We start from the raw sequence: 13850 nt of genomic DNA, 5'->3' as shown, positions 1-13850 counted from the left end.
TCAAGTTATTCATATGCTATTGATTTTTTAAAAAGATTTATTTATTGATTTGAGAGGCAACACAGAGAAGGATATGTAGAGGAGAGAGGGAGGGAGGGGTCTTCATTCCGCTGAATCACTCCCCAAATGACTGCAACAGCCAGAGCTGAGCTGATCCGGAGCCAGGAGCCAGGAGCTTCCTCAGGGTCTCTCATGCAGGTGCAGGGGCCCAAGGACGTGGTCCATCTTCTACTGTTTTCCCAGGCCATGGCAAAAAGCTGGATCAGAAGTGGAGCACAGGGAATGGAACCAGTACCCATGTGGGATGCCGATGCTGCAGGCTGGGCTTTAACCTGCAGTACTACAGGCTCCTGTGTTTTTCTTTTGAAGAGAGATTTTCCTTTTTAAAAAGAATTTTTGTTAATATAAAGAGAATAGATTTCATATATTTCATAGATATCAGTCTAAGAAGATGACTATACTTCACTTACTCCCCCTCATTCTTCAATCTCCCTATTTCCATCTTTTCTTCTTTAGTCTTTTTTAAAATTTTTTTGACAGGCAGAGTGGACAGTGAGAGAGAGAGACAGAGAGAAAGGTCTTCCTTTGCCGTTGGTTCACCCTCTAATGGCTGCCACAGCTGGTGCGCTGCGGCGGGCGCACCGTACTGATCTGATGGCAGGAGCCAGGTACTTCTCCTGGTCTCCCATGGGGTGCAAGGCCCAAGTACATGGGCCATCCTCCACTGCACTCCCTGGCCACAGCAGAGAGCTGGCCTGGAAGAGGGGCAACCAGGACAGAATCCGGCACCCCGACCGGGATTAGAACCCGGTGTGCCGGTGCTGCAAGGCAGAGGATTAGCCTAGTGAGCCACGGCGCCGGCCTCTTCTTTAGTTTTTTAAAACCTTAATTTCAGTTTATTTATAAACATAGATTCAGTACAACACTAACCATAATATGAAATAAGTTAAAAGCAAAAAGGCCACTGTCCATAGGAGTATAGACCAGGCTAGTACCAGTTATCAAAGCATAAGATATCTGTTCATTTTACACACTGTTTATGGTATTCCTTATTAACTGCCACATGTCAGGGAAAATATGATGTATGTCTTTTCAGGACTGGCCTGTTTCACAAAACATGATGGTTTCCAGTTACATTCATTTTGTTCCAAAGAGAATATGTCATTTTTTATGGCTGAGTAGTATTCCATAGTGTGTATATACCATATTTTCTTTATCCAGTCATCAGTTGATGGGCATCTGTGTCGAGTCCATATCTTAGTTATTGTGAAATGAACTGCAGTAAAACTGATCTGAAGCCAGGAGCAGCTTCTGGTCTCCCATGCATGTGCAGGGGCCCCAGCACTTGGGGCATCTTCTACTGCTTTCCCAGCCCATAGCAGAGAGCTGGATTGGAAGTATAGTAGCCAGAACTCAAATAGGCATCTAAATGGGATGCTGACACTACAGGAGGTGGCTTAACCACTGTGCCACAGTGCCAGCCTCCAACATTTTCTTTAACCATTCATCTCATTATAGATATCTTGGTTCATTTCAGATTTTGGCTATTGTGACCCAGTGCTGTTATTAACATGGTGGTGCGAGAATCTCTTTGGTACAGTTTGTTCAAGTCTCTCAGGTATATACCCAGAAGTGGGATTGCTATATCATAAGAGAAACCTATTTCTAGTTTTCTCAGCGATATCCCATTTTGTTTTTCATGGTAGCTAATTTAAATTCCCACCAACAGTGTATAAGTGTTCTCCCTTTTCCACATCCTTGCCATCATTTGTTGTTCTCTGTGTTTTGAATTTTAGCCATTCTGACATGGGTGAGGGGAGATCACATTGTAGTTTTCTTTCTTTTTCTTGAATACAGAGTTACAGAGAGAGGTAGAGACAGAGAGAGAGGTCTTTCATCTGCCGGTTCACTCCCTAGATGGCTGTAATGGCCAGAGCTGTGCTGATCTGAAGCCAGGAGCTAGGAGCCTCCTCTGGGTTTCCCACAGGGGTGCAGGGGCTCAAGGACTTAGGCCATCCTCTACTACTATCCCAGGCCATAGCAGAGAACTAGATTGGAAGAGGAGTAGCCAGGACTAGAACTGGCACCCACATGGGATGCCTGCGCTTCAGGCCAGGGCTTTAACCCACTGTTCCACAGCACTGGCCCCTCTCATTGCGGTTTTGATTCACATTTCCCTAATGGCTCATGATGAACATTTTTTTTTTCATATATTTGTTAGCCATTTGTGTTTCTTTTTGAGAACTGTCTGTTTAGGTCCTTTCCGATTTCTTAATTTGCTTGGATGTTTTTTGTTGTTGAGTTTTAAGTTACTGATATATTTTGAATATCAATACTTTGTTGGAGAGGTTTTCCAAAAAATGTATTTCATTAAAAATTTTATTTTAAATGGAGAGTGAACTGGAAGGAGAGGTGAATGGGAAGGGAGATGAGGAGATATGGGGAGGGGGAGAGGGAGAGAAGGATAGAAGGAGGGAGGGAGAGAGAAAGGAATGGAGGGAGGGAGAGAGGAAGACAGAGAGAGAGGGAGGGAGGGAGGAATGAAGAGAAAGAAAGAAAGAGACACTGTTCATCTACTGGTTCAGTCCTGAAATGTCTAAACTAGCTGGGGCTACCTAGATAAAATCCAGGATCCTGGATCTCAATCCAAATTTACAACATGGATAGCAGGGACACAAATAACTGAGCCATTCCAGAGTATGCATTAGTAAGAAGCTGGAATGGGAAACAGAGTTGGGGCTTGATCCCATAGTCCAGTATGGCAGGTGGCATTGTGGCATCTTAGCTACTGTCCCCAGTATGTGCTCCTTATACCATATTTTGAAGTTTGTAAGTAAAATTCTTTCTAATATTTTTATTTTTTTGCAAGATGGTATTGGCTTCTCAAGATCTTCTAGGTTTATATATATGTACATATATATATATATATATTAGGATTTTTTATCTGCATCTATGAATTTGTGATTGAGAATTTTGTAGGGACTGCATTGTATCTGTTGATTCACTTAGGTGTGGTATTCACATTTTAACAATATTAAATTTTCCAATCGATGAGCATGGGATGGATTTCATTTCTGTGTGTCTGAGTTAATTTCTTTCATTAGTGTAGTATACTTATTAGAGAACATATCATTCCATTCCCTGGTTAAATTTCTTCTTAATGATTTCATTTAATTTACTACAATTTTAAGTGAGAATTGTTCCTTTTCTTTCACATAGTTTGTTTTTAGTGTAAAGAATTGAGGGAGGTTTGTTTTGTGTTTTTTCTTTGTATACTGCAACTTTCTTGAATTCTTTTTTAAATACTTATTTATTTTAAAGAGTTACACATATAGAGAAGGCGAGGGGGAAGAGAAGGGGGAGGGAGAGGGTGAGAGAAGAGGTAGAGAGAGAGAGAGAGAGAGAGAGAGAGAGAGAGATCCATCGATCTTACATCCTCTGGTTCATTCCCCACTTGGCCCCAGTGGTTGGAGCTGCACTCATCCAAAGCAAGGAGCCAGGAGCTTCTTCTAGGTCTCCCATGTGGGTGCAGGGGCCCAAGGATTTGGGCCATCTTGTACTGCTTTTCCAGGCCATAGAAGAAAGCTGGATTGGAAGTGGAGCAGCCCATGTCTTTCATACATTTCTCAGTTGAGTTATGTCCTTCATTGCTATGTTCTATCATCCAGATAGGTGCATGTTATTCTATCAAGTTAATTGTTAGATATTATTTTATTTTGCATATTACAAGTTTGTGCATTTTAATTACTTTAACTTTACAAAGTGTATACAACATTTTTTTTCCACCAAATTACCAGTTCCTCTTACTCAAATTTAACATGTATTTAGATTACAATCCTAATGGGGAAAACTGCCAAATCAAAGAAGGAAGAGTGATATGAGGGTGCTTTGATAAGTTTCTGGAGAACTGAAATTAAAAGATGTTTATTTTCATGTCAAAAATTTTTGAAATCCATGTTGTATATAATACGCATTTTTACATACTTTTTGACCACCCCTCATATGAATATATTTGGACATTTTGAACCAAAATATACTTACTGTTCAATAGAATTTTTAAAAAGATTTACTTATTTTGGGCAAGTGAGTCAAGAACTTATGAAATCAGTTTTCATTTATTTTTTGTTGAAGTGATTCCATCTTTATCTACTGTCTGCTGAGATCCAGGCTGGTCATAGAAAGGACATATCCTTTGAAAATGTGGAGACACACTTATTTTATTAAATTAATAGTGATAAAAGTAGATTTAAAACTTAGAAATGAATTCAGAATTTTGGCTACTGGTAGTGAGGGAGGGAAGAAGGGTGGGAAGTGTCATTGTGCTCTTCTAATTGTACATATGAAATGTGTTTCCTTTATATAAATAACAAAGTTAAAAGAAAAAAAAGATTTATTTATTTGAAAGAGAGGGTTAAAGAGAGGCAGAAAAAGAGATCTTCCAGACATTGGATCACTCCCCAAATGGCCACAAAGGCTGGATTTGAGCCCTTCTGAAGCCAGGAGTCGGGAGCCTCTTCCATTGCTCCCATGTGCATTCAGGGTCCCAAGGACTTGGGCTATCTTCTACTGCTTTCCCAGGCCTTAGCAGAGCACTGGATTGGATGTGGAACAGCCTGGACTTGAACCGGCATTCATATGGGATGCCGGCACTGCAGGTGGCAGTTTAACACACTATGCCAAAGTATCAGCCCCTGAAGTCAATTTTACTGGAGATTTTTTAGTACCCTTATATTACTAAGTGATAGAATACATGTGATTTTGGTTTCAAAACTGGTCTCTGGATTGGTTTTTTGAAACCTGAGTTTTAGATGATGTTATTAACTAGGAAGAACTAACTTCTGGTATGATTTTAAGAGATGTGTTTTTCTTTTTCTAACTTAAAGATACTGTATGTCTCTAATGTTCATCTCATGAATTGTTTCTGGGGCTAGGTAAACTTCCATGTATTGATTTATTACCTAAATTCTGTGTTTTAGCCTCATATTCAATATTTTATCTGGAAGGTTCCATGCTGGAGCTGCCCAAGGCGATGCTGAATGTCTCTAATGGCAGCACAGAGTGGTCTTATATGAATCCACACCGCAAATGTCTCTACTTTCTTTGGGGAACCTGCAAGTAGGACTTGCACTAGTAGAAAAAATCTTCATATTATTAATGGCACAAATTTACCAAAAATGTAAAACTTATTGAAAAACTGTAATTTTTGCCACTTTAAAAAGCTTCTCACTTTATTTTTGAGGAAAAAAATTACTGCATTGGCTAGAACATAAGTGGAAACATCTTTATTGTGGTAATATACACATAACATAAAAATATCCCCTTTAATCTTTTTTTCACTTTTATTTAATGAATATAAATTTCCAAAGTACAGCTTATGTATTACAATAGCTTCCCCCTACCCATAACACACTCCATCTGCAACCCTCCCCTCTCCCGCTCCCTCTCCCTTTCAATTCACATCAAGATTCATTTTAATTTATCTTTATATACAGAAGATAAATTTAGCATATATAAGTAAAGCTTTCACCGTTTGCACCCACACAGAAACACAAAGTGTAAAATACTGTTTGAGTAATAGTTATAGCATTAAATCACAATGTACAACACATTTAGGACAGAGATCCTACATGAGGAATAAGTGCACAGTGACTCCTGTTGTTGACTTAACAAATTGACACTCTTGTTTATGGCATCAGTAATCCACCTAGGCTGTTGTCATGTGTTGCCAAGGCTATGGAGGCCTTTTGAGTTCTCCGACTCTGATCATATTTAGACAAGGTCATAGTCATAGTGGAAGTTCTCTCCTCCCTTCAGAGAAAGGTAGCTCCTTCTTTGATGGCCTGTTCTTTCTACTGGGATCTCACTCACAGAGATCTTTCATTTAGGTCTTTTTTTTTTTTTTTGCCAGAGTGTCTTGACTTTCCATGCCTAAAATACTCTCATGGGTTCTTCAGCCAGATCCAAATGCCTTAAGGGCTGATTCTGAGGCCAGAGTGCTGTGTAGGACATCTGCCATTCTATGAGTCTGCTGTGTATCCCGCTTCCCATTCTGGATCCTTCTCCCCCTATTTTATTCTATCAGTTAGAATTAGCAGACACTAGTCTTGTTTATGTGATCCCTTTGACTCTTAATCCTATCATTATGATCAATTGTGAACAGAAATTGATCACTTGGACTAGTGAGATGGCATTGGTATATGCCACCTTGATGAATATCCCCTTTAATCTTATTTAGCTGTGCAATTCAGTGGCACTAAGTACATCCCACTGTTGTACAACCACAACAACCATCCATTTCCAGAATGTTTTCCTCTTTCTGTACTGAATTCTGTGACCATTAAACAAGAGCTGCATTTTCCTCCCCTCCATCAGTCTCTGGCCACCTTATATGAGGAGATTCTTAGAATACCTGTTTTTTGGTGGCTGAATGATTTCACTTAGCATAATAGATTCAAGGCTCATGACAGAATTTCCTTCTTCTTTGAGAACAAAAATGATTTCATTATTTGTACAGGTCATATTTTGTTTATACACTCATATGGTTATTGGGTTGCTTCTATTTTTGACTGTTGTAATAATGCTATTATGGGTTTTGGTGTGCAAATCACTGTGTGAGTTCATGTATTCAACACTTTTTGGCATATACATCGGGGTAGAGTAGCTGGATCATATGGTAATTCATGGTAAAACCTGATTGTATGCATAGTTAGGCAGTGCACAGATCACTGTTGATTTGTTGAAAGGGCTTTGAACTCTTATGAATCTGTAACTGTCTGGATCACACAAGACAGTGACCAATGGGATCTATCTCACACTTCCATCTTGAAGAGCCACTCACACATAAAGCACATTTGTGTCAGCTCATACCAGTACACTGTCCCATTATGCATTATGATCTTGCCATACAGCCATCCAATTAAATAATCCAAGGATAAGGCATAACTCCATATTATACTTTACCCAGACAGCAAATACTGGCTGCAATAATAAAAATGTGGAAAGCAGTACAATAGCTCATTTAGAGAACCACCTTTCACTGAACAATTAAACATCTATTTCTCTCCACTCTGATGGATTTCACAAAGGTAATTATACGTTTTTCAGTACAGAGGAATACGAAAGGACTGACTGTGGCATAGCTGTTGGCCACAATAAAATGGGTGCAGTAAAAAATTGGATCATCATTCATCTTGAGTCTTGAGGCAGAGAAAATGGATTCCAAAATGGACATGACCATGAAAAAGCTCAAGAGCACCAGAATGCTCTGTGTGGCCCTTTGCTCTGGGGAGGCTCTTGGAGTCAGGTTGGTGCCACGTAGGTGCTGGGACTTTTTCCTGTGCCTGTAGAGGAGCATTACCATGTATCCACTTGAGAGGACCATGAGCCCTATATGGAAGACTTCCCTAAAGATCAGCAATGTGTAAAATGTTTGAATTAGGAAATAGCTCATGGCCCAAACAGAGCAGGATTTAGTGACATACATTACACTGTGTGAGGTCCCATTGGGAGTGCCAACGATGCTGATTATGGCGTGGCTGCTAACGGACATATAGAAGAAGCATAGGACAAGCATGGAGCACAGGCTTTGACGTAAGTGTTTATGCTTGAAGTTTGCCAACCAGGAGTTCCTGGGGCTGAGGGTGATGGCCTGGAGGACACACAGCACGCAGGTGGTGTACAGGGAGAGGGCCCGCAGCACCCGGTAGGAGAAGAAGACTGCTTTACATGTGACGTCATCCCAGGAACGCTGAGATCCAAACATGTCCATAGCCTGGCTCACCACAATCATCAGCATCACTAAGTGGATGAGGGCCAAGAGACCAACTGTCATGTCGATGGGCTTGGGTCTGTGCTGGAGAAAGTAATTGAGGACGTGGAAGAGAAGAAGGAAGGCATTGGCCGAGATCCCAATGGAAATTTCAGTGTAATAAATGAATCTCATCTCATTGCTTTCATAAATTTTGTAATTTTTATACATATTATAAGTGGAAGAAGTATACATTTTGAGTCTGAGGAGAAAAAAGAGTAATTTTTCATCAAATTCATGAGCACATTCATCAGTTTTCTCCAACACTCTTGTCATTCTCATTCATAATACGGAGATCAACCCCATTCAACCTCTGTGACACTGAAGTCTACCTCAGAGCCACAGCCCTGCCCCCAGGACACCTCTGCTTTCTTAGGTTGGATCATGTGTGTCATCGCTGGGTTCCAAAGTGTATAAGCTGTGCTCTTCATGAAACATCACCATAGGGCCATGTGTTTGGAGCGGCTGTTAAGGCAATACTTGGGATGTCTGCACCCCCGCCCCCCCATATCACAGTGATGAGGTCTGAGCTTGCTCTCTATTCCTCCTTCCTAGAAATGTGCTCCCTAGGGGGTGGTAAGCAATGGCTCACATGGCTGGGTCACCTCCTCCCATGTCAGAGATGCAGATTGAGCCCCTGATTCCTAACATACCCTGGCTTGCTCCAGGCCAGTGTGGACAAGTGAATGGGGAGAACATGCTTTCTTCCCTACTCCCAGCACTCTGACTCTCATATAAACACAATCACTCTTAAAAATGTCATATATCATGTAAATATCCTTATTATAGCTTCACTCTGAGCTTTCTCAGGGGCACATGCAATGTCTTAGTTGGCTTGATCTGCATCATCTTGATAAAGTATCAGGAACAAAGTAGAGTTCTACCACATTTGTTGAAATGGAATGACAAAGATTGTGTAAAAATAATAATACATACACACACACAGTCTCATAACTTAGAACTTCACAAAGCTAGCTTATATCAGTGATACTTTTTGGTGTATTTATTGCCATAGCATGTATTCCTATAATGCATCCATGGAGCACATGTCCTTCAGAGTGAACTCTGGCGTCTGCCTGCTGGGATTTATGTCCCCGGGCTGCCTTCCCTACAAGTGTGACTTTCAGCCATCTGCAAGGCTGAGATCTGCTCATGCCATCCAACCAGTATTCTCAGTCTTACGTGTGGCCTGGATCTTTGTGCTACCTTGTGTGAAAAAGTTGAAGTACATACCAAACGTGGAAGTGGATCTAGAGTTGTTTATCTTAGAAATGTTTATCTTAGAAATGTTTATTTTATGCAGGTCCTCATAAATGTGATCTAGGGGGCTTCATGCAGTTCTTTACTGATTGATCAACTCTGCCTCTAGAATAGAGAAGATAAAATACATATATAGCAGAAATTTTTAACAATATTTGATTAGAGGTCTCTGATGTAGTTGTAATCCTTTTCTCTGAATTCACAAGATAGCAACATTTCTTAACTAATTGTTATTATCTTGTCAAAGCACTGAGTAGAATCCAGTTATCAACTCTTAGGAAGATCTTCTCATTTTACTCATGCGTGTAGATGGGTGGGTATTAAATGGGACCACAACTGTAAGAGTTTCAGGGACATACTATTTTAAGAGAGTCCATTAAAATGAGAAATACAAATAGAAATGCCATAGCCACATTATTCTTTTTTTTTTTTTTTAACAGGCAGAGTGGACAGTGAGAGAGACAGAGAGAAAGGTCTTCCTTTGCCGTTGGTTCACCCTCCAATGGCCGCCGCGGCTGGCGCGCTGCGGCCGGCGCACCGCGCTGATCCGATGGCAGGAGCCAGGAGCCAGGTGCTTTTCCTGGTCTCCCATGGGGTGCAGGGCCCAAGCACCTGGGCCATCCTCCACTGCACTCCCTGGCCACAGCAGAGAGCTGGCCTGGAAGAGGGGCAACCGGGACAGAATCTGGCGCCCCGACCGGGACTAGAACCCGGTGTGCCGGCGCCGCTAGGCGGAGGATTAGCCTAGTGAGCTGCGGCGCCGGCCCACATTATTCTTGTGGATAGGAATCCTTCAAATAAAAAAAATACCCCCATGCCATGGTCTTAGCGAGTCCTCTCCCAGCCGTGCCTTATCACATGCACAGGTGAACAGCTTCAGTGTGGTGTAGGAGATGAGGATACAGGACAGGAGCTCTCTGCCATCAGCAGGGTAATCTAGGAGACCCTCCCCACACACAGCTCCTGGGATGTTGGTGTGGAGACAGAGCCTGGCTTGCTTAACAACCCACACATTGAAACTGCATTTTCCATACTGGAGAAGACAGGAGGCCCTGAGAGAGTCGTGACTTCAGTGACAAGTGACATAAATCACAGGGAGAACCATGTGGAGCTCCTGAGATACACTGGGGAACAAGCAGGAAAAGCAAAGTGACCAGTACCTGCCCAACCGCACGTGCGTGAGCCGGCACACAGCAGTCATCATTCCCACAGAGCTCAGCTCCACCATCGTGACACTGTGTCCTCGCTGTGGCACCTTCTATGTGTCACAGTGAAATTGGACGAGAGGGGACTGGGAGCTGAGATGGTCATGCACCGTGCATGTGGGTTAGGGATTGGGAAACAGCACAAGCTGCTCACCTCACAGAGGAGTTCCAGCTGGGACACTCTGAGGCGCCCTGGGGGAAGTTGCTGTCACAGCCAGGAAGGCGACGTCATCTCCACGCAGAGCTCGGTGCTGTGTGCAGAGAGGCTGTGCATATAGGAGCCAGGGATGTGAGGAAGAAGCACCTAGAGAATTTTGGGCAAATGAAAGGCAGCTCTTTTGAAATGATTGGAGGTGAGAATTAGCCATTGTTTTTGCAGCTGGGAGCCTTGTGTAGCACAGCTCAGCACTGACAGGTGCAGGGAGAATATTTACAGCATCCATATTTTTCAGTGAATCTTGAGAGAAATCAGGAGAAGGGAAAGGGTTTGAAGGTAGAGAGACAGGACCCCGAGAGCTCAGCCCAGGCGCTGCCCGGTCCTTACCAGAACCCGAGCCCTGGGGCCACCCTGCTCCCTGCAGCACCCAGGGCAGAATGGGAGCCCCGAGGGCTCTGCCTGGAAAGCAGTGGCTCTCCTTCATCTGCACTCGCTGTGCATCTGAGTGTTGTCTTGTCCATGGCTGAGTTGGGAGGGGGCACTGAGAAAGGAGACTGCAAAGAGCGACTGATGGACGCAGACCCCTCCCTCTGCAGCTCTATGATACTGCATTCCTCGGTGTTCAGAGCTGAGAGGCAGAAGCTTCCATCACCTTCCCCTGCTTTTACTATTTTCTGGAATTGTGATACATCGTCACTGTCCTCACACTGAGAAAGCACAGGCTCAGGGTGTCATTCTCCACACAAGAAACCTGAAGTTTCCACTGGAAAAATGTTCCTGACAAATACTGGTGTATTTCTGCAAGGATGTGAGGTTAAACCATTTCCTCCTCAGCATACACATGTTCTTTTTTAATCATCACAAACTACAGCAAACACCTATAGTAACAGTCCTGCTTGATTCATGAGCTGAGAAAGGCACAATGGGTTATACTAAATAAAAGACTCATTGACACTTTGTTGTTTCCTGCTCACCAGTTTCTGCCTAAGTAACACTCTGTTTAAATTCACAATACAAAGTAATATGTAGTTGAATTGTTGTACAGCACCCAAAAAGACCTCTTAGTAACAAAAGTATGTAGAAATCTAAAGCTAATTATTTTCTGTGAATTATCTAACTTTAGGTTCCTCGCTTTAAAGAACTGAATATACTGAGAAACACAGGGACCCTCGTCTAGCTGAGCAGGCGGGTGGTGCTGATGGCCCCTCTGAAGCTCCTACACCCCTCACCATGGCCCATTCCCTGCCAGTTGCTGTATGAAGGCCCCACCACCCCTGACTCCCACACATGTAGTAAAGAGTCGCTCACCAGGCAGACGTGTGCAGGGGACTCTGCACCTGAGAGGAACCTGCAGTTTTAAGGGAAGGATGTCTGAGCTCATCTCTCTGCAGGCTGTCATTTTCGCATCTGCCCAGAGCTGATGGATCCCGGTGGGGAGCTCAGAACATGGAGTCCCCAGTGGAAAATATCACCTGTGTCCTCACTGTCCTTTATTCCCTCCTGCACAAAAGGAGTCTGGGGAGAGCTGAGCTCAGAACTTCTTCTGAGTCCCTGACACCGCAATGTGAGGGTCAGATGGGACCCACCCTGTAGATGACATCGAGTTCTCTCCTTGTGATCCTGAGAGCAGCTTAGTCTCTGCCCACTGCATCGAGGTCCCTTGCCCACAGTGTGTGATGGGCTCCTTCTCCTCCAGGGCCACCCTCACACAGAGCACCTCGATCCTGGCTGTTACTGGCCCTGTAATTCCAGTATCTCAGGCTCTATGCTCAAAGTTCAATCTATGGCTCTAATTTTAAATGCATATTTAATAAAATAAAGTAGAAGAGAAGATTATTTTCATAAAAATGTAAATACCTTGGGAACCAAATGAAAGTACAAGAACTAAAGGCGTCACAGTTCAATGTCTGAAATTTGGACATGGTGGCCTCCAGGGTTCAGGACGCCAGAGCAGAAAGCTTCTATGAATGCAGCTCCTCCTTCTCCCTTGTGTTCTCTCCTTTGGGAGCAAGACCCTGGCAGAGCCCACCCTCAAGCGGGAGTGTGTTATGCACCCCCTCTGGCGGGGGCTCTGACTGCACTCATTATTTTGAATCCTTCTGTTTGACTTTTCCTTCTCCCTAACTTATTTGTGTGTAGTCTTTTTTTCTTTCTTGTGACATAAGTGTGTGCTCATATATTCCCCTTACTGCATCATTCACCTTTATAGTCCCATAGTTCCAGCTTTGCTGTCATGAAGTCTTTCAGCTGAGTTCCTGGGCCATTGTCACACATCCATGTTTTCTGTTTTGAGATCACTTTCTTTATAATGTAAGATGTCCAGGCTCCTGTTTTGTTTACCTTGTTAGTCTGAGTCAGCTATTTCTCCAACAAGCCAGGTTTCTTTTCCATAGTATTAGCAGGGATTACATCATTTGTGGTGCTTGAGTAAAATGAAAAGCTGCAAGTCCTTATTCAAGCAGAGAACAAGTGCCATTGTTGTTCTAAAACATAAGATACTGAGTTACAGTGGTGCTTTTTATTTGCTTTTTTGAAGGTTTTTAGTGAATGAATACAAGTTTTCATAAGTACAGCTTCTAGGGATATAGTGTTTATTCCCCCCATTCCCTCTCTCCCATCCCCATTCCCATCCCACCTCCCACTCCCTCTCCCATTCCATTTTCCATTAAGATTGATTTTAATTGACTTTATATACAGAATACCTACTCTACACTAAGAAGAAATTTCAACTCTTTGCACCCACACGGACACACAAAGTATAAAGCACTGTTTGAAAACAACTTTTACAGTTAATTCTCGTAGTACAACTCATTAAGGACAGAGGTCCTACAAGGGGAGCAAGTGCACAGTGACTCCTTTTGATGATTTAACAACTGACACTCTTATTTATGATGTCAGTGATAGCCCGAGGCTCTTGACATGAGTTTCCATGGCTATGGGAGCCTTTTGATTTCACAGACTCTGTTGGTTTTTAGACTGGGCCATATACAAAGTGGGAGTTCTCTCTTTCCTTCAGAGAAAAGTACATCCTTCTTTGATGACCCCTTCTTTCCACTGGGGTCTCCCTCACGGAGATCCTTTATGCAGAACCAATTTTGCCACTACATCTTAGCTTTCCCTGTTTGGAATGCTCTCATTTTTTTTTCAGTCAGGCCTTAGGGGCTGATTCTGAGGTCAGAGTGCTGTTTAGGGAGTTTCTCATTCTGTGAGTCTCCTGTGTGGACTGCTTCCCATGTTAGAACTTTCTTTCCTTTGTTATTCTATTGTTATTACCAGGCACTTGTTCTTATTTATGTGATCCCTTTGAATTTTTGGTCTAGCTATATGATTAATTCCATACTTAATATTATCACTTTATCACACAAGATGGGATTAGTGCCACCCACTATTAGGATTTGAGGTCCCATGGATAGTTTTTAGC

General features: G+C 42.7%; 1 protein-coding gene and 1 long non-coding RNA gene across 2 annotated transcripts in view; one reads left to right on the top strand and one right to left on the bottom strand.

The window, feature by feature from the left end:
• Nucleotides 1–13850, top strand: part of LOC149124442 (uncharacterized) — a 133825-nt gene that overhangs the window by 67696 nt on the left and 52279 nt on the right. The window lies entirely within an intron of this gene.
• On the bottom strand, nt 7034–7978 carry ORYCUNV1R1540 (vomeronasal 1 receptor oryCunV1R1540). The gene has a single exon (NM_001167229.1). It carries the CDS (start codon nt 7976–7978, stop codon nt 7034–7036), a length of 945 nt encoding a protein of 314 aa, NP_001160701.1.

The sequence above is a fragment of the Oryctolagus cuniculus genome, chromosome 10 (assembly GCF_051225735.1).
Source record: "Oryctolagus cuniculus isolate XC-2025 breed Fujian yellow rabbit chromosome 10, ASM5122573v1, whole genome shotgun sequence".
NCBI classification, from domain to species: domain Eukaryota; kingdom Metazoa; phylum Chordata; class Mammalia; order Lagomorpha; family Leporidae; genus Oryctolagus; species Oryctolagus cuniculus.
This window is presented reverse-complemented; position numbering and strand designations above follow the sequence as displayed.